The sequence below is a fragment of the Bombus affinis genome, chromosome 9, assembly GCF_024516045.1.
Source record: "Bombus affinis isolate iyBomAffi1 chromosome 9, iyBomAffi1.2, whole genome shotgun sequence".
In the NCBI taxonomy this organism is placed as follows: domain Eukaryota; kingdom Metazoa; phylum Arthropoda; class Insecta; order Hymenoptera; family Apidae; genus Bombus; species Bombus affinis.
This window is the reverse complement of record NC_066352.1, coordinates 5,929,250-5,951,504: the sequence shown is the minus strand read 5'-3', so window position 1 is coordinate 5,951,504 and position 22,255 is coordinate 5,929,250. Positions and strand designations below refer to the sequence as shown.

The 22,255-nt window shown below is 33.9% G+C and overlaps 1 protein-coding gene across 10 annotated transcripts in view; it reads right to left on the bottom strand.

Moving 5' to 3' along the window:
* The window catches only part of LOC126920755 (peripheral plasma membrane protein CASK), a 266,952-nt gene that overhangs the window by 156,726 nt on the left and 87,971 nt on the right, over positions 1 to 22,255 (bottom strand). The window contains exon 1 of one of the 10 annotated variants that reach the window (XM_050731504.1): positions 11,730 to 13,061. The exons of the other annotated variants lie outside the window; for them this stretch is intronic. Within the exon in view, the coding sequence (XP_050587461.1) occupies positions 11,730 to 12,572 (843 nt within the window). The 5' untranslated portion in view covers positions 12,573 to 13,061. Of the gene's footprint in view, positions 1 to 11,729; positions 13,062 to 22,255 lie in introns of those variants that run through there. 10 annotated transcript variants of the gene reach the window in all.

Below are 22,255 nucleotides of genomic sequence, written 5' to 3'. Positions count from 1 at the left end.
TTTCAAAAATAGGTTAGGGAATTAATCAGTAAGAAAAAAAGTCACTGGAGGAATCGTAGAAGCGGTCGTCTGGCCTATTGGGTAAATTTTACCTCGAGGGACAAGAGATTAAACAGTCAGTAAGCTGAAATCATCGTTTCAAGGGGACATATTGAAGATCAGTCGCGTTGCTATCGAGGTCAATGCGGCACAAGTAATTTCTGGGTTATATAGCGACCCGTAATCCCTCCTTCTAGCGTAATAACATCGTTTCATAGACCATTATCCATGCTGCCCGATTATAACGTTGTTATTTGTACAACCTCGCGAAATTCTTCGTCTAATATCGTATTTAATTTCACCAAAGCGGTGGGTTTGTGGTAGGTTGTGGACATTTTGAATGACAAATTCTCCGAGAGAAAACATGTTGTATGAGATAAAACTGGGGAAGATGGTCTGCATTCTTGTTAAAGATTTGTCAATTGTAAAGCGAGCACTTAACGAGATAATAGCGCGTTTCATTCAACCGAGCAAACAACCGCGTTTAGATTCAGCTAGATCGATTAAATTTTCAGAAATCAACGGAAAGAACAAACAGAAACATCTTTGGCCTCGTGTACGTAATTGGATTTTATTGTACGAGGTTTCATAATCTGTGGACATAATTTCAATTACGAATTTCACACATAGAAAGAAGAATATAAGTTTATAAAAACATCCCGTCGACACTGATAGTAATGCAACTAAAAATTTAAATTTATAAGGAAAATATTTTTAAAAATTCCATTCATAGAGATACACAAATTTTTTGTAACATAAATTTGTTAATTTTTTAAATTGTAACATGTATAATGTATAGTAACTTTAGGTCTGTAAGTTTTTTATTTGTATTTGATAATGTCATAGAACTAAATAAATTTTGTAATTATCTAATTTTCTTTCATCTCATGATCACACCTATTCTTTGACGTGGAATTGACGGAGATAGAAATATATACCATTTTACTGCGTAAATTTTATAGAATCGGCACTAAACTTTCGACATTTTATATTTTTTCAAGATTCTTATAATCTCCTCGTCGAAATGCCCGAACAGTTAAAGTTTCGCGTGTGGCCGGCTTTACAAGCTGGTTATATTTCTTCTACCCAATACGAACCACATAACGAGAATATATATCAACGTATTATACAAATAGCTACATATTGTTGTAATATTCGAATATATGATTGCATATTTACTGATTTGCATACTGATGTCCACAAATTATTGATTGTTAAAGCTGATTAAATTCAGTTTTCATGATTGATGCAGTTTGGGCAATACGATTAAATAGTAAAAATAGGATAATTTAAATGTATAACAATAAATCTGTATGTGTGAATGTTGTGATAATTTACACTACTTTAATTGTTACCTTATCTTTGCAAATACTGCTATATTCAATTTAAAAAGGCAGAAAAATATTATATTCCAGATATTTATACATTGCGAAAATGTTTGATTCGACAAAATGTACGCATGTCAGTCTTTTGTAGAGTATATGTGGATTTATTTCTTATGTTTCTAAATCATGTCATCTCCTTTAAAAAGTGACTAACATAAGACGTATACCTTCCGAATAGGAAGGCCGCAAGGCGGATTTATCCAAGCTGTGGACTTGCTGCGGTGGTCGTTTGGTCATAAATTTTGTTAAGGACGTGATCGAAGCTCTGCTGGGAAAAGCTCTGACATCTACTAACTAGATGATCTATCTGATAAACTCTCCCTGCAGATGTGCAATTTATCCTAGCTTGAAGTGGAACAATCTTTAAACAGTCGGTAAAACTCGACAAAAAATGACGATATAATTCTTTCTTGCTGGTAAAGGCGGATAATGAATACGGTTGTAAATTACACAGCTCAATAAATCATGATGTTAAGCAGGTTCAGAGAACAGAAAGAGGATCCTCTCAACAGTTCCGATCCGTGACTCTTCTGTTGCTCGAGAAAAAAAGAATAGCTCGGGTATAAAAAGTCATCAATTCAGAAAGCTTAACGTTGCTTCTCCATTCCCACGAACGTGTTCCATGATTCCGTTGTCCTTTTTTCTTTTCCATTGCTATAGGCAAGTTTTACCATCTAGCCTTTTATGTGATGTACGTGTATTATAGGGTGCCTTGCTGCAGTTACTTATTACGCGTGCAGTTAAGCTAAAGTAAAAGAGGGTGGTAACACGAATGAACGACGTTATCAAAGGAAGGAGATTTTTTCCCGCCTGTTTCGTTTAATTTTTCTTCGCGAACACGTTCCCTGGTTTTTCACCGTTTTTCACTGCTCGCTCGCACGAATTCCAGGAAACAGACACTCCTTTCTCCTAGGAATCGGCTTAGGGGAAAGAAATGAACAGAGCAAGCAAGAACAATAAACATTTTCTTTTCTTATCAATTACGTTTAACGATGAAGTGAAATTTCACATTCTGCAAGCATAATGTAAACTTCAGCTTTTCAAACGGAACTTTTCTGTTCACACACGAAGTATTCAACGAAGCTTGAAACTCAACGAGCGAATGACGTTTTCCTACAGATATACATGTGTATATTTGTTTCAAGTGTTATATTTGCTTATTGTAAAAAAGCATTTTAGATTAAAATTCTTTTCCCTTTATTTATTCATTTTCATATCTGGCACAGTGTGGTCAACGCATATGTGTTTGGTAACAAATATTTTATGATGTTAATAATATCTGTGACATTTAGAGAGGCAGAAAAGTATGTATGTTATAAATAAAAGTAATTTTATACTATTGAAACTTTGTAGCAGATTATCTATGTTTAGAAATTTCTCCACGAATTTATTTATATTGGAAAGTTTCATTACGAATTCACGATTGGAAGCAAAACAATGTTTTTAACATATTCACATAAAAATAAACGTGATCGTAAAAAATACATTTCTCGTTGACGTCAAACAACTTCGGCGTAAAATAATATACTTAATTTTATTTTTAAATATGAAATACTTTAAAGAATTTCTTTTATAATACACAAGGGAACTTCGAAATTTATGTAAAATTATTTAGACTAGAAAAACACGTATTCTTATTATCAGTAACTAATATACAATTGATAAATATCCTATCAAGCATTTACGAACTTGATGATCAAATTATGTTCTATTCAGAACTGACTATATGATCAAAAGACAGAGTTCTGAAAGAATAATCAAATAGACACATCAATACGTAGAAGAAAATTGAAGTCATGGGCTAAGATCGAAGAAAGTTCATCCCTTGGTAGTCATGAAGGTGGATTTATTGCTTTAGATGTCCGATAAAGCTATCTAATGTATATTAAATTGAATTTCATACGTACTCAGAATCGAACGAAAAGGAGAACATGCAACGAACCGTGCTTCTTACAGTGCCTACAAAGTATATCCGAAAGCTGTTCAGGTGCATAAAAGTCGGTCATCGATTAAACCTTTATGTTAAAAAAAAAAAAAAAAGAAGAATCAAAGGAGTACAAACGAGTAAGATTAGACTACATCGTGTTAGATGTATCCTGAGTATAAACTAACACTATATATTCTTCTATCTCAATGATTCAACATTATCCCATTGTAACTTTTATTTCGAGCACCTTGTTGCATTCTTAACAGGATTACATAACGTAATTTCAAAATAAAAAGTACACGGTAAATTAAACACAGTGGCCGAGTTATGTGTTTCTAAGTATAAAAATTCACTTTATGCATGTAATTAGAAATAAATAGATAAGATCTTAAAGTTGCAGTCAAAATAAGCCGCGTTTTAAAAATATTTTCATATATGTTGTCTTATATTCCTGTATGGTAATTTTTCAACAATATTTCGTACAGTAGTGTAACACGAAAACTAATGATAAAAATAAAGCAAAATATCTAAAATATATCTAAATACACATAAAATATAAAAATATCTCTAAACCTATAAAAATGTTTACTTCGTGGTTATATCGAAGTTCGTCTAAAATTTCATATCTCCTAGTGTTAATTCATTAAAGAAGAAAAAAAAATTATCGTATATCAATACCTAATTTCGAAGACAAAATTATTATTCATTTACATGCTCATATCTTAAGGCAGCTTAATATATTCGGTGCAATTTTATGTTAATACAGTTACTCTGAATGAATGTCGCTTCAAACACTATGCATAATAAGAGCGGGATAATAGAAAATTAAAAAATTTTTAGACTTGTTAAAACCACATTCACCGATATTTCAGAATTCAGAATAAAAAGGAAAAATGTTCATACAGCATCAAGAATAGGTTATTCTATGCCTATTTTATGCCTTTTGATATATTATACAAATCATATTATATTTGATTAAACTGAATGTATTAAATCAATGTTAAATATAGATAAAGATGTATTAGGAAATCGAAATTTGTATGAGGACTGCAATAGAAACGCACTTAGCGAGTATTTCAAATGAAATGAAATGACTTAAATCGAAATTACGTTGGAAATTAAAGTTCCTCCACTATTACTGTTACGCGATAGTGTGTGGTTATGGTTTCTTTGACTCACCGGATACCGATATTCCACACGTGTGCCGAAAGTTTCCAAGTTTCCGCCCGTTTAGTTCCTGAATTTTTTCACCTTATCATCTCTGCGATGCACATTTGCATTTATTAAACCCCAATTTATATTCTGTATACTATGAACTTGTAATAATATCACATTTTACCCCGATGACCTCAAATATTCACTACAGGAAATTTTACATAATAGCGTATTTCTTTAATATTTATATCTCATTTTGTATTTACAACTCATTAATATTTCCAAAAATTTATAAGCTTTGCTTATTCGGATCCTTAAAAAGTATTATTGAGGTTGATTGATAGAGGAACGAGTGGATGAATTTGTAATAGAAGAATATATTGAAATAAATAGAGATATAAGTATAAGTATAAATATAGTGTATGCTGATCCAGATCCTCACTCTTACAATGTTACAATACAATAGGAAGTTAATAGGGAGCACGTTCATATATTTACAGCTTTTTTGTTTTTAAACCTTGTAACCCAAAATAAAATTTATATTCAAAAGCACAATAATATGGCCTCTTCTTATTCATTTTTTGTTTCATTAAATTCCATTCTCTTCGCAACAGCAGTCTTCAGCTCACGGATATACAAAAGAAAAGGTGTAGAGTTTTTCTTGATGTAATCACTTCAACAAGTATGATAAGTCTTTAATTAGTTTTTAATTACTAAATTTATGGTAGCCTGTGATTTATCTCATTAAAAATTATAAAGAATATAATCATTGTCTATCGTCATAATAATTACACGTTGAACGAGCAATCAGAAGAAAAATATTAACTTATTACAGTACGAATAACCCAATAACTGGATAAAAAATATTTTAACATTTATTTGAAAAAGATCCTATGTATAAGAGACACTTCAAACTTGAGAACACACTAAGTTATAAATCCAATCAGTATGATATACAAAATGTCAATGTCTATTGATGTACCGCTTTCAAGAACATCTATTTCTTTTTCTTGCCTTCTACCTATCTTCGTACTCGAAATCCTATACGTACAGCTTTCCATAACTCATCCCGTAGAATAATAATGTTTGAGAAAATCCAACACCAACTTTCCAATCTTGAAATATACACACTAAACCTATACTAACCGAAATCATGCTAGCATAGGCCTCGTTTCTCAGCATGACTGCATAAAGCTTATCAACGTGATGTATGATATATTGGAATAATCCACGCGATATTTCATTGATCATAGTCGTTATTTCTTCACTTTCAAGTTTATGATGTGAGAATGAATAAAAAGGAAAAAATAATAAAGGATAATAATAAATAAAATAAACAAGATAAGAATAAAGAGATAAAGAATCCATCATATAACATTTTCTATATGAAGTTAATAAAACTTTTTTTTAATTATAATAAACAAAAATATTGTATACTCAATATATTATGCAAATCCCTACACTTAGAAAACGACTAATTCTAAAATTCATACATAAGGACTTGATTGAAAAATATAATTACCATGCAAACCTACATCATGTGATATATTAATTTATGAAAGCAACAAAATCGAAAATATCAATATTGGCAACGCGACGAATGTTTAACACAACAATTTACAAGCACATTTAGCATTAGATATTTGTCTTTAGTGTTCTCGTTTTCCTAAAATAAATCATTTCTGGCAACACACATTTATCTCGCAGATTTACGAGTAAATTGACGAATAACAAATTCTGCGAAAGATCTTGAAAGCCTTCGTTACACGGATATTCTTGGTTATTCGTAATCTTGAATTTCTCGAAGCTCGCTTTGAGAGGGAATATCTGCAGACTCTTATCTGTTGGATTTTAATCATGTCATTTGCAAATACCGTGCAGAAAGTTTACGATAATCTCGATAAAAACCTTCCTGCTCTTTACAGTACCTACGTCTCACTGTTTTTATTTCATCAAGTAATCTTGATTTCGCTGAAATAAAAACAGAAAATGGTGAGATTACGTTCAAACTTGCGGTAATAATATTTCATTGCGTATCTACGTCGAAATTTTCGTTCTATTTGCAAAAGCGAATATACTCGTCGATCAGATAAAGATTTTATATGACGGTTATTTCTTATATTAATATTACTATCAAATTAAATTATTATTTTTGCTAAACAAACAAAATAATAACAAACATAACAATATTTTCAATGTAATCCAAACACGGAAAAAGATACTGTTAAACCATAATACAATCTATTCTCTATACTATCATGGATCGTATTCGTAATTAGTAATTACTAGTATTATTAGTATCTCGTGAATCCTTTATACGCACACGTTAATGAAAGGATCAGCAGGAAATCACAACAGGCTAAAACAGAGTGATACGTTCATATTACAGGCAATTACATTACGCTGACCGATCATTTTCCACTGAAACAATCTTACTATCACCATGAATTGGTTACCAATGCATCAGGTAAATGTAATCGAACTATCATATTGTACACCATTGGTATATTGTATGATATCATGTTATACGCTTCATCGTTCGAGATCTCATTTAACACATAAGACAAATTAAACTTCTTGTTTTACAAAGATAAGAAACATTCAATTTCTAAGAAAAGGTTTCAAATTCTATTTGGAGCAACAAATAATTTCTCAAGCATGAAGAAATCTTATCCATCGAACGAATAAAATGTAAATCATAATGTCGAAAAAGTATGATTACTTTCTTCGATACAAAAATCGAAGAACACTATTCCATGAAAGTTTTGCTCTAGTATACATTACCTCAATATTATAAAGTATTTTACTATTTGACGTTTCCTTTTAAGTAGAGACGATCCTTACGTTTAGGAGTTGACAAAAATATTTCTTGGATTAATATCTATGATGTTTCAATATTTCGATTGATAATTCAGAGAATGAATTAAATAAATAACTCGTATTATTATACATAAATGATCGATCCATATAAGACAGGAAGGCCAATGTCAAGGAGTTACATCAGATAATGTGGAACTTTAGCTAGCAGCGTATTCACCAAACCCTAATACTTACACAATAAAACGACCTATCTTAGCGAAGCACACGCTGCAAGTCATTATCGTATACGCACAGAGTATCGAGTTCAAGCAGGCGTCCGATCATTTCGCTTCACTTATTATATAATATTAATAACGTATATTCTTCGCTGATGTTGAACTCGAATACTTTGCTGGATACGCATGAATGAAACGACGAACCGTGATTCACGAAGTAAGCACAGCCTCATATCAGTGGAATTGAAACGCGAAACGTTATCGCGTTTCACTGTAGAGAAAGATATTTTGGGGAGATCAGCGGCTTAAATCGCCGCTCGATGTGATATCGATCGATGGCGAGTCACGTTTCCAGTTGCACAAACGACTCGAATTTGCATGTTAGAGTGGATCTGTACGACAAGCAGCTCCCAGAACAGCGCATACGGTACGGTATCTATCCTTCCTGAAAATCGGTGAAACTTGTGAAATCGGTAGGCTACCCCCTTTTTATCCGGTGTCCTTTTGTATTTCGGGCACGTAAACGTAGACGAGGGGATTGTAAACGCGTAACGGCCGAACTATCGAAGAGCGTTCCTTTCAGAATTGTCTGGAAAAATACGGAGGATACGGAGAGAAGCAAATTCAGATGTTACTCCAACTAAAACTCCTGATAGATAGAACTTCCGATAGAGAGTATGGTAAGAATCGTGCCGCGATTCGCAACGAACTGATTTCTTTCGTAAAACTGAGTCTAAGAGACGGGGCGCGAGCGATTTTATTCTTGCCGATTCCGGTTTCAATAGAAACGTATTGTGTTCTTCCAAGAAAGAATAGCTTTATTTTTGATGAAAATTCGATCTGTGTACGATACGCCGGTGATATGAAATACGTGGCTTCGGGAAAATCCCTTGAATTCTTACAATTTTCTTCGATTAGATTTTTCTTAAAATATACACCTACCGAACTGTTACAATCAACGTCTGCCAAATATTTAATTTAATGCTATCTATATTAAATATATAAATAAATATATTTATAGTTAGTGCGCAAACAATATTTTAGAGTTGATTTTTATCAAAGAATATTGTAAATAATGTAATATATGTATATAATATTTAAAATTAAAAGCCTATTTTTGTCTTACTGTTAAAATATAGAAAATACTAATATATAAATCAGTTTGCTCGTTAAAATCTAATTTCTTTACGAGAAATTATTGCCTTTACCCAGACCAAATTTTTTTGTTAATTCAACGTTGTTTGGAACAAACACGCACGCTGTAACGAGAAAAAAAGAAATTAATCTTCAATTTTCGAAACTCTACCGAAGGAAAGACGATGAAAGTAATTCCATGTCGGTTTAAATAAGCAAAACTTTTTTAATATTTCGTAGACTTGTTAGTCTACAAGAGTCTACCTAATCTTGGCTTTATTTTTTAATGAACATGGCTATAAAAGTTTTATGAGGTCGATCGATATTATATGTGACAAAACATCGATAAAGTTATTTCTTTTAATCAACGGATAAATTAAATTGTAAGAAACAATTAGACATTTTCAGAACAGTATTGTTATTAGTTAAATTAAGATTGTGTACTCTTTAAATAAATGCATAAACGCTACGTAACAACAATTATTAATGAGTCGATGGTATATATGAAATATAAATAATAAAAAACGAGAGCAAAATAAAATGTGAAAATACGAAACTCTCGTTCGTAATTCTATAAAATTCTTCCCGTAAAGCAAACGGAATAATAAGAGCAAACAACACAGCGTTTATTATCTTTTGTTCGATTTTTTATCAGATTAAAAAATATGCTAAATCAATATAATCTTTGAGATTGTTATAAATATTAAAAAAAAAGTGTTTCCTCAATTAAACAAATGGAAATGAAACAAAATATTACACAAAAAAATCGTTATACAGTCTAAAATTGTCGTGGCAATTAGTACTAATTACCAAGGAAAACGAAACTCATCGTGTTCTTCGTACTTTTCTAACACAATCTTAAACGAGTTTCCAAGCAAACTAGTTTTCACCTTAACGTTAAAAAAGTGCACAATTAAGCTTCTCTAGATTATGACCTCATTGTAAAACAAATTAGATATACGCGTAAACAGATGATATTAATGTTCTATACAGCATCTTGTATTTTTATATATCTTTTGTAATACAATCATCAGGCATTCATAAATTAAAAAGCCTATTCTTCATTCATAAAAAATGATTTATATCCAACCGAATTACTTGTTCTCTTATGTATCACAATAATAGAACAACAATTTCTCTCTATGATAAAATATGTACACTTGTCTAGTTTGGTCAAATATTTATAAAAACATGTACAAAATTTGCCAAAATTATTTTAGAAATTCTTTCAGAACGTTTTCGTAGAAAAAAATTATAATTGAAATAGTTAGTTATGCAAATATAAAAATCAATATCTTCATCACAGCAGAACAAATATTATCTCATACAGTCCACGTTTGTAGCTTTATAGTTCTTCTGATAGTAATCTTTCTTATATCTGTTATCAGAGAGCCCTTGCTGTCCACACTATTTCTTCGGACATTATGAAACCTTCATTCGAATATCAAATTCAAAAAATATTTCATCGAATTTATAAAAATCAAAAGTAAAGTATTTAAAAAAAAAAATGACGATACGAACGAAACTTATAAAACATAAAATATTACATTTTAATTTTAATTTTCCTAAATCCTCTACATTCATCAATTTTTAACCCGAATAAACTTATATCGATAATTTCTATAAACTAAAAACTGGAAAGACTTTTCATCTATTGATAATTTACGCAAACTTAAATTTCTACGACCACGAATAGAAACTAATGCAAGTATTATTTTGTTAAGTTATAACACTGCAATATCACCGAAAACGTCCAAAGCATCGAAAACTATATTTCACAAACTTCAATTACATTTTCTTCTGCAACATGAAAACCATTTTGAACAAATCTTTTAAAGCACTACTCTACGACATTCCCAAAGTGAGAAATGCACCTATCGACATAGACGCAGCTATACAGTCCTCTCGTGGCCACGCTCACAAACATATCATTGCGAACGGCTTGGTAATCTTATTTACGAGAGCCTCAAAGAAACCGCAACATATAAAAGAAACTAATTACGTCGGGGTAATATGAATCTGGTGCTAAACATTGGAATTCATAAAGACACAGCGCGTTTATGCTGCATCGCGACATTATTTCATTTTGAAAGCAGAATGTGATATCGTTGACGCGAGTGACAAGAGGCTTTCATTGCTTGGATGATCATTTCCGTGGTAAAAATGATTTTCGTCGTTGGCGAAATTTTTTTCATCGAGCAACTGAAAAAATTATTTCGCCACGAAAATTGTACAGGTAATTCGTTTCTTTTGAGGAATTGCAAACGCAATAATAATTTTGCAGCAAATCTTTACCCGTTTGTGATTACTATAAAAGAGTTGTATTAGCAAAGAGAGGAGGAAATGAAGATATAAAATTGAAATGTTATATTTTCGTTTGATTATACTGTTCGTTTGAAGCTTTATATATTTATATATTTGATAACAAATATTTTTACAAGTATCGTGAATATTTGTCGGAAAAAAGATAAAAAGATTTTCTCAAATACGCAATATTTCTTGAGACTGTCGACATTTTATTTTATATGTGTGTAGTATCATGTATAACTTCCCGAATGAATTTTCTGTTTCAACGACATCACCATATCGAAACTAAATTTTCGAACCAGCGGACAGAATGTATAATGAAGTAAGTTTTACATATTGCAAAAAATGTGATGTGCTGAAAGTCACTATCAACTGGAAATATATCCCTTCCTTGACTTTTCATACATATATACATATATTCTCCGTTCCACCAGTTCGATTTTCAAAGATATATACAATTTTTATATGTGTGAGCTTCACGTCGTAATATTATTCCATATAATATTGACTAAACGTTAATTACTACGACAGTGTCAATACCGTTCAATTACTTAAATGTAAGTTATATTCTTCGTAATTAAACACATTTTTTTCATATTAATAATAAATATTCTCAATTCATCGCCAATCAGAATAATAAGCAAAAATATAGAATTTTCAAGTTATTGAAAGAAGAAACTGTAAACTTCGTAACATCAACGATTAGCCAATTTATCCAATACCGCATGAAGGAAACTGCTATCTTACCTGATGTTGCGAGTGATAATCGACAGCGCCGTTCGGGAATCTATATCGGAAGGGACTATGCACGGGGCAGTTGACGCGAAACGGGCTTTCGCTTGGTAACCTTGGCGGTGGATGAGAATGCGGACCATAGATGACACAGTCCATCGGCATAGGTCTTCCAGGAGCGTGATCGAGAGGCCGACAGGGATAGTTAACGGGCGAGGGTCGCACAGGAGGATGTTCGATTGACCGACAAGGTGTCTGTTCGATCGGCGGTCTACCGGGATGCTGCTCGTGAAGTCGATGCTCTAGCATCCGCGATACGTGTTCGACAGATCTACAGCCGTGATCATGCATTCGGGCAAAGTGATGATCGTGCATGTAACTCGCGTGATCTTTCAGTCTACAGGGATGTTCAATGGCGCGCATCGCGTGATGTTCGATGCCGCTTCTCATCGGCGTGGAAGACATAGAGGAAGACGTGGCGGGATGGTCAACGGCGGATCTTGGCTGTTCCGTGCGAATCTGTTGTTCGATCGGTCTACCCATAGCCTCCAAAGATCTGCTTGACTGATGATGCTCTACAGAAGCCCGCATGGGATCAGCCGATGGTTGACGTATCACCGAATCGATCGATCTCATCGATTCCATCGATCTCATCGCCTCAGTCGAACGCATGCTATGCTCGATCGGTCGCATCGGCGATGGATCGGTCGATCTGCACGGTCTGCTCCAGCATCGCGGTATGGTGTTCGCACCGTCGCTCACGTTACCACTATTGGCACTGGCAGCGACACCTCCGGTAGCACTGCCGACACCATGTCCTTGAGGCGGCCAACCGACCGCGTACGGATCCATTTCCATTTCGTAGAGGGAACCGAAGCCGCTCCTCTACCACATTACCATTCCTGTCGCCACATGGTTCTGACCGGTTCGATTATTCTCGCGTTCATGTCGACCGACAAGCACGTCACTGTTTCGATGCGACGTGGTTACACGCACTGGATAACACACGCGAAACCGCACTCGCGGAAGACACGCGGTTGATCAACGATATCTAGATTCGTATAAAATTACTGGAAAATGAACGTGTAACTGCGTGGACGTGGACGAATCCGAGAAATAAACTGTGCTTGGAAATTAAACGCGACGAGAAAATAAAAGAGAAGATGAAGAAGATGAAGATAAAAGGAGGAAGAAACGCACGTTGTGTCACTCGAGAGTAACGGTAGGTAGAAAGAGAACGTTTGAACGAGGAGAAAAGCCGTTAGCGAGTGCGGCAGCAGGCTGAAGCCGACGCATCGCGACGCCGCGCTCCCTAGCACTGAACCTCGCGGCCTCGACTGCCGCGCAGTTTCTCCACGCAAACCAACCAACCGACCCACTACCCCGACTATCCACCCACCACCTAACTATCCACTCTTCCCCGCCATACTGGTATACCGTCCATCCCCGTTCTCTCATACGCTAGTATCGCTAGCCCTCACTGCCAGTAAAGCCTCTCCTTCATCCCTCTGGACCGCAATGTTCGCCCACCGTCTCCGGCAACACTCCCCTGTGTCCTTCTCCCATCGTATGTCTCTCCAACCCCCACTTTCCTACTCTTGTCCTTTTCCTTCTTTCTATTCCACGGACAATCTCTGGCCCTATCGTCGAGTCACACATTTTTCTCCTTCGATTCCTCTTCCCTTGTCCGTTTCCTATTTATCTCCATCTTATATGCTACTTTCTTCACGTACTACTATACCATTCGATCGTTTTCTGTTCCTGCCGTGAAACAATTCTGTTCCCGTTCAATTCAGAAACATTTTTCTCCACGGTCTGTCGTCGAGAGTGTTTCGACGGTTCATTTCGAGGTACGTTAACTTCAGTTTCAGAGTGTCGCAAGTTCGTGCCAGAGGAAAAGGCGATTGATGGTTCGATTCAGCAAAGGGCTTCCTGTCCACTCCGGAAATAGCCTTGCTAGAGGGGTCGAAACTGGGGTGCCGATATGTATGTGTCGCGCACGTTAAAACCGCGTGAATGAAAAACACAATCGATCGTTCCACGCTAGGTGGCTCTCGTGATATCGCATCATCATTGTACATAGTAACCTCGATTCTCGGCTACATTCAGGATCGACCTGATATCTCTAAAGCGGGCTGATTACGTTCAAGTGTTTGAATTCGATTATGCATCCGTGCATTGCTGTTTCAGGAAGAACAAGCGTCGTTGCTATTGTTTCCCTTTCCTCGATAAAGGACAAATAGGCTGCGCTTATACCCAGTAGGCTAATAGATACAGATTGTTTCCATACTTCGTATTCTCTTGGAAAGCGTCAGCCTGCGCAGGCGATGGAGTTTATAGATCATAATCAATTTTGCAAAAGTTATCGAACAATGCGACGCAACGTATGCACTGATAAATCTCCCATGCTCTCCGCGTAATAGAATTTGCTTTGCAAAGTTACTCATGTTCTTAAATGATTGATCCTCCGTGATGAACCTTGGTCTATCAAATCTGCTTTCATAATCATCCGAAATTGTATTGCACCTTGAGATTGAAGCTTAGCCACCGCGAGATACTTTGCATATAAGAGAATAAATATATTCTCATTTCACGAATTATTGATTTCTTATATTGATTTAGATATATGTAGAAATAATTGTACATTTAATATTCATAGTTTCTTCATTTGATATCTCAAAATAATATGTTTAAGGAGATATCTGTTTAAAAGAATCTTAAAAGAATTTATAAAAAGAATTTAAAAGAATTTGTTTAAAAGAAAAGAAGAAGACATGTAATCTTGTGGGAAATATTTCTGAAATTCGTGACCCATTTTCCCTGAAATCATTGAAACAATTTATATGCTATGAATCTATATAAATCTTAGGCCGAGTACTATACTATTAACTATTAAGATTAAATTGAATGTACATTTTTATGATTGTTCTAGAGAAAATGTTACACGTTGCATAAAAACATATTTTAAAAATGATGAATGATAATCTTATTCTGCCAACGTAGGCATTATTTTTCAATTTCTTACATTCTGCATATTCAGCAATTGAAACAATGGATTAAAATAATTGAAAAGATGAATTTTTTGAAACATTGTGATGATAGGTACATTTATTAATGGCTCTGATTCAGAATTAGAATGAGAGATTCAGAAAATCATTTATCAGGATACAGAGAAGAGAACACGAAAGGAAGAAATATTCGGAAGGGCAATATTGTTGAAGACATTATCTACTGCCCAAAATTTGCTCAATACATTATTCTGTTATAAAATACAGCTTAGAGATAGTCTTTGTTAGATTGATTGTTAATTTGTTTAGATATTTATAAAAATTTACATCAAGAAAAGTGTTCAATATTTTAAGTCTGACAACAAATGTAAAACATACGACCATGGAATAAATGCATCGGTAAATAGGTGGATGAACATGATAGTGAAGAATATTTAATAGAAACTTCAATTGAAGCAGTTGACTTTTTTCCTTACAAAGAATAAGAATGATAAGACTTTCAATCTAACACAGAATCCTCAAAATATACACATATATTTCCCGACGGATAAATTCAAAGAAAGAAAGAGGAGGAAAGAGAATCCGTTAAACAAATATCATAAATCATAAACTCTGTCGAGTTAGTGCAAAAATAATCTTATTTCCACTCGATCTTTTTCGCACCGGTGACGTATCCACATTTCACCATAGGCTGACGTTTATTGACGGATCGTTTGGATGGTAAGATTTCTCGACACTTGATGGTAGCAACTGTTATCGATCTACCTCTAATCGCCTTTCAGTTCCATCGTCAACGAGACAGATAAAACGCGTTCGATTCCGTTTAAGTTACGAACCGCATAATCCACTATATACACGTATCTCCAGAGCTCAGAGTAGATGCGTCAAAGTGGAGACTGCGCGACGCGAAAACGCGAAGGGAGAAGGAGCGATTCATTCATTATAACCGAAGCGTTGAATTATATAGCACACGTCAGTCAACGTCAACGTAGTTTAACCGTTAAAATGAAGCCTGTAACCATACGAGAAACCTGGGAGTAGGCTAATTTTCCTAATCAGACACGTGATTCTCTACCTATATTGCTTTCACTGGTTATTTTTCATACATTATACACGCTTGTTCGTCGAACGAATACACACGAGCGGAACCATGTTTAAAGTTTAGGAGTGAGTGTTGACCTACATTAATCTCAGCATTTCCAGGACATGGTTTCCTAGTTGCACGCACGTAACCAAACAACTCTAGCAGAATTGTGTACATCTGTGTGCCTGGTCTGGTCTGTACGCACGAAACAATTCTCAACGGATTCACCTTGGACCAGTTTCCCCTAGTATATATTCGCGCGTTCTACAAAAATTGGCATTCGTATCCTTACTGAGTCCCACACACCTGAAGGGATGATCGGTCTTCGAGATTTGAGTACCCTTCGAGAACGATCGAAAAGCATTGTGCCACAGACATAAAGGAACACTGTATATGTTTCAAGGCGAAATACCGGTCTATTGTTGTTGAAGGATCTTTGAAAATGTCACCATTGTTGATGCCTTGAGCCGCGAGAACATTTCACCAAAAGACGCGTGCTTCCATTTTAAAGTGCTCGCTGCTAGTTGTTTTTTCAATCCTTGCGAATGAGGATTCACTATTTCCCTCTCTTTCTCTTTTTACTTTTTTTTTTCTCGAAGAGAAAGTAACATAGCAGATATCTATGCATAGATGTGCGAATAGTTCTACCGTGAGGGTAGATCTGCGCATAAATCGATATCTACGGAAGGCTTAACAACGAGTTTCAATATGCCAATTGTAGTTCATATTGTTTCGCATATAAGTAACTGTAAAAAGTTTTATTCTCAGAACTATTATTTGACTCGAGTAATTATATTTATTGTAAAGTTACATACGCAAGATTATTTCTTCAATTAATTTGTGAGGAAATTGTTTGATTAAATTAAGTCATCCGAGTCGGCTCTCATGTTTGTAGGTTAATGGAGACTTTTGTATCTCGTGTATGTGTTTTCTTCGAGATGATATTACTCATGTATCTAGTTACAAGTTGTTTTCACATGTATCGTATTTCATAGGTGACATACAAGCTTATTAATTTCAAACGTATTTGATATCTAGCTAACTTTTACTCGTCCCTTTTTTGCAGAAGCCTCGAAGACATGTCATTTACTGTTAAGCAGTATAATAATAAAATCTATTTTTGCGTTTTCGTTAGTTTCATCTCTGTAACATTGAACTTTAGTAACTTTATACAACGACGCCTATGCCTACGTATACTATAAGAAAATATAATATTTACGCAGATGCTGTATCATGTACGACGTATCAACGCCTGTTTCGACGTTCATAAGCATTATAAAGATCCATCATTTATGTCACAAACGGTAAATACACTTTCACCGTCGTTAAGGTCATGTGAGAACAACCTTAAACAATTTCTATCGATACTTTACTCTTTGACCGTGAATATGGAAATGGCAGAAGGTACAAAAGGTCACGTCTTATTAACATGCGTAAATTCTTTCAGATTCGAATTGTGATTACTGATATACTTAGTATTATTAACGCAAAAGTTTCTATTAATGAATGTAATAAGAATGTAATAAGGATGTGATAAGAATAATATATAGAAGATCATATGTCGCATGTATTGTAACTATCTTTATTATTAATAAATAAAAAAGAAATAATGTCTTTTTGGTTTTTATATCGAACTGATTAGGCAAAGGGAACTCTTGGAAACGATAAATCTGTGATATCTAATGTTCTTGGCACGTACTAACGAGGGAAGTTTCGCATATAGTACACGTAGGAAACATAAATCCAGATTTTTGGAAGAACAGAATGGTCGAACCTCGTAAACGATTCTTTTCAATTCTCGTTAACACTGTAACTCGTCAGATAAGAGTGCTTTTCCCGCTTTCGTGTTGAGATCGTTCACGAGAATATTAAATTCCTAGAAAGTCAGACGCTCGACTTTAAATCTACAGAAAAGCACCAACGAAACGAAGAATGTTTGTTCCTAGATTCGTGGAAATCATCCAAGATCAAGTATTCTCTTTTATAATCGCTATAAATTGCAGAATTGAGAAACTATATTGATTTTAACAGTAAAATTAGTATTAAATATTGAAATAGAATCTTCTATCTAAAGCTGTACATTTTAATTGTTAACTATTATTCTTAGATATTTGTAATGATTTTAGTACCTAAAACAAGAAGAAACGACTTATTTAAATCCTTCAAGTGCGTATTCCTATTTGAGTACTTCGTTTATATGTTTTAATCTAATCATTTTATTACAGTGAATAATTTTTTATTTGAAATCGATAGTATGTATACTGCTATAATATGGTGAAATTAGACGATCAATGTATTAAGTACTAAGCTTAAAATATAATGTAAGGCGGTCACTGTACGTTACTTAAAAGTTCTGCCATAGTAACACTTTGGACCTGTTCTTAATTACTTAAGTTTAGACAGAGAAACCTGCTGCTAAGCAGGTGTGTGTACTTAGCTAGTAATTACCTAACTAATTACTTGAATTTTCGGCGATATCAAACTAATTTAGATCCGCTTTGTAATAAGATGTAAAACTACCAAGCCATTAACCAATCTGATTATGTCTGTACAGACATATTCATCTTTTTGGAACTTTAAACTACTTCAGACTTTATCATACGATCTTGTGTCTTACGTAGGGTGTGACCTGGTTAGCAACTATTAGTAAATATAAAGTATGCTGTGGTTAGACATGAATAAACATAAAATTTATTATTCCAATTACAAAAAATAGTTTTGTCACAATTATGACATTTCTATTTCTCATAAATTTATTATATGATCATTTATTTGTATACCAAAGGTGTGAAAAATAGTTTTGTACTTTCTGACATACATTCTTGACATATAACTCCTACATCATCGTTTTTAATATAACGAAGAAGGTATTTCTATTTTTGTTTCTCCTTCGTCTACGTAAATGTTAAAAATAAATGTCTTTATTGAACTTTTCCTTCTTTCTTACATTATTTATAAACTTCATAAGCAATAATTAGATCATCCTTATAAAGAATAATTTTTTAAATCATGTGTATTTCACTTGTACAACTTTGTAACAAAAAATTGACAGAAAATTTATAATTTTTAACCATCTTTTATTGTACGAATTTCAAATGAAATTCGAAAGAAAAATTTAGAAGAAAAGGATGAAGCTTTAGAAAAATTTACTACTAGTCACTAAAAAGTACAGACATTTATAATATAACTTTTGACTTTTGAAAAGAACATGAACATTTGCTTGTATTTGTAACAATAGCAGATTATAATCCCAAGTCCTATAATTTTTTTCAAGAAACAAAACAATATAGTTAAGAAGCTGAAATGAAAATTTTGCGAAAAAGTAACCAGAGCAGAGAAAAACCTTTGAACCTTTTCACAAACAGGTTGCGACAAATCTTTGGTAAGCCTGTTTTAAATATAAACAATTGTTCATTGCCGACTTATTTCTTTTATGAATCCTTTTTCTTCTATGCGAAATACATTTTACCTTACCAACAAAGAAAATTGTAGAAAATATCTTTTATATAATTACAAAAATTGTATTTTGAAAATCGACTGATGAGCAACTAAAAAATTTTAAAGAATTCCAGATTTAAACTAAATTAAGTTTGAAAGTTTTGTCAGTTTTTCTGATTTTTTCGCGTTACTATATGAACCTCGGATTTCCAAATTTCGAACTTTAAAAACAAACATGGTATTTCAAGTAGAACAGAATTATCAGCGGAACGATACTGAAACTTGATTGCAGTTACAGCTTGAAATATTTCTTTAAAATTTAAGTCAGCTAACAGAATCCATTATAGAAACGCCGAAGTTCGCTTAAAATCAATTGGTTGCTCAGGGCCATGAAGGAATGAATACTACTACATCGTTTAGCCAAACTGTTACTCTATCTTATGCTTTTTTACTCTACCTTTGCTCCCATCTCATAGTTTCCTTTACAGAGGAAACGAGCACAAAGTTACCCTCTATCTTAAATGTATCTAAAACCAATAAAAGCACCATGAAGAAATTCTAAGGAAGGGATTAATTCTTAATTAACTCGAACAAATTACAATGCATTTTAAACGAGCGTTTTAATAAAACCTTCAGTCAATGTTAACATACCTATCTGTCATTTTATTTTCCCTTTGATTTAACTATCGAACGCTTGAAAACTTTTATTACTGAAATTTCCATACATCTCATATCGTTTTGCATATCGTACTGCCTCTAAATATGCAAATTCCTTTAAACCTGCTGCTCTCTATGGGTCATTTTCGATATAATCGTGCTGTTTTTATCGTTAAACAGTTTCTCAAGTTTGGAAATGAAATGGATACTACGAAGAAAGTAAAGTGATAATCAAAGATTTTCTCAGTAAATTGACACTAAAACTATGAAACTGGTCAAAATGACTGGCTATCGGACTTTTTGCTTTCATAATTATTAAAAACGTACAAATGTGTTTTTGATAATATCAATAATTATTTCTATCGAAACACAAACACGATTACGCATGCACATTTATTTATAATTATTTATTCTCATTATATTGCTTGAATTATATTCAACTGTGTGCAATGCATAAGTACAAGTGCATATTAAAGATCGATAGTCCTAGTGTTAGATATCTTCTCATTAATTGAGATGAGAGTGGAATGAAACAAAAACTCAAATAGCGCAGCAAAATTCAACCAGTTAAAACAATACAAACAGCCGGAAAAGTAATAGTTCTTGTTGAGACCGACAAGCCCATTATTTCGCGTTGCAAATAGGTCGTATAACGCACATTGACAAAGTGGTGTACGTAAATGGCGACTACAAATAAATTTATACAGTGCGGTGTCAATGGCGGGTAGCGGAGAAAGCTGTTCGGTTAAGAGAAGAACGATTGTGTCCGGAAAGGAGAACAGAAGTGTGCATGTACAGAAAATGTGTTTCTCTGGAAACTAGCAAAGAGAGCGATGCCATGGCTACGCTACCGAAGATAAACGACTTGACGCAACATCGATCCCGCACACTTTAGTTTACTTGGAGAAAAATGATAATGAAAGATGAGTCCTACCGCCGTTATTTGCTCGTAAACATTTTTCCAACGAGGAGAGACAAAGACGCGATTGGAAGCCATGTTTTCTCAAGGGTAAGGAAATTGCTCCAAGTAATTAAATTTTAATTCGGTCTGTTTCTTCGTAAACGTTGACTCTGACATGTCAAGTGGACAGCTAATATCGAGTTAATTTTATTGAAAGAGAATGATGAATAGCAGTTGAAATTAGAGAAGTAGTTAAACCAATTTGTAAAAATATATAGTTCAACGTCTTTTATCTTAGGAACAGTTCTACGTGTTAAGGATGACCCTGTCTTTCGGTTTAACGAGGAAAATGTAAGAATTTTGGATAATTGATCTAGCTGAAACTTTTCATCATGGTAGGTTTCATCATTGTTTATAGAAATACCACATTGTACGATCAGATGCCCGATATTTTTCAAGATATTTATGACTAAAGTTTCACTATGTAGTTTCGTAAAAACACATACATATACAGATTGTTGACAGATATTGTGCTCAAACTTCAGGAGCACTCATCGAAGCAAACATGATTTTTGTCTCCATATCTTCTATATTTCTTTTAATGGATGCATTTGAAGTTTAGCTGCAACCTCTATCAACACAATATATTCAACACATAGAAATTCATTGTTATGTTTTGTGAATACTTATATGCGTCCAATAATATCTAATAGCTTCCTTTTATAACGAAAACGTGTTTTGTAGCTCCTTTTAATTTTATTTTGCATTTAGCTCTCAAGCCCTTTTCTTTTTCTAGTTGAAGAATTGAATGTTTTTCTACAATTTGGAAAATGTCTATCCTTTAATTAATATGTACACATATGTGTACATATATTATATGTGTATATATATTTCAAGTCGTAAAATCGACAGAACTGGTAAATGATGAAAATGGTCGAATGATCAGAATCCTATCTTTGAAAGTTGCTATTGCATTATTTGTTCACAGTATTTCCAAAGAGGCTAAAACGTATTCAGGTCACGAACATGGTTTACCCTTCGATGTGAAGTGTGGCATAAGAAACAATCCGTATCGGGAGGGTTAGGCGATATCTTGCAAAAGGTACGCAATTCTACGATTTCTTCTTCTTGCACTGGTCTATCCGTTCTTGCAAACTGGATACGCCAATGTAACCATTGTAACGCGACTGGTGTTGGTCGCTTGTAAATGGAATAAAACGCTATGTTGCTTGAAAAGGGATTTACCAAGCACGTAAGAGAAAAAGCGTAAGAGACAAGTTAACTTTACGGGCAATCCGAAGACGGAAGTTCCACTGTGAAAGAAGATTTTTGTTATAGAAGAAACGGATGGTTTCCTTTAGAAGTAAGATAATTTTCACTATCCCAAGTAACGTAAGAAAAGTAACGCGAACGAAACTTTCGCGAAAATTCTCTAATTACCACCTTTGCGAAG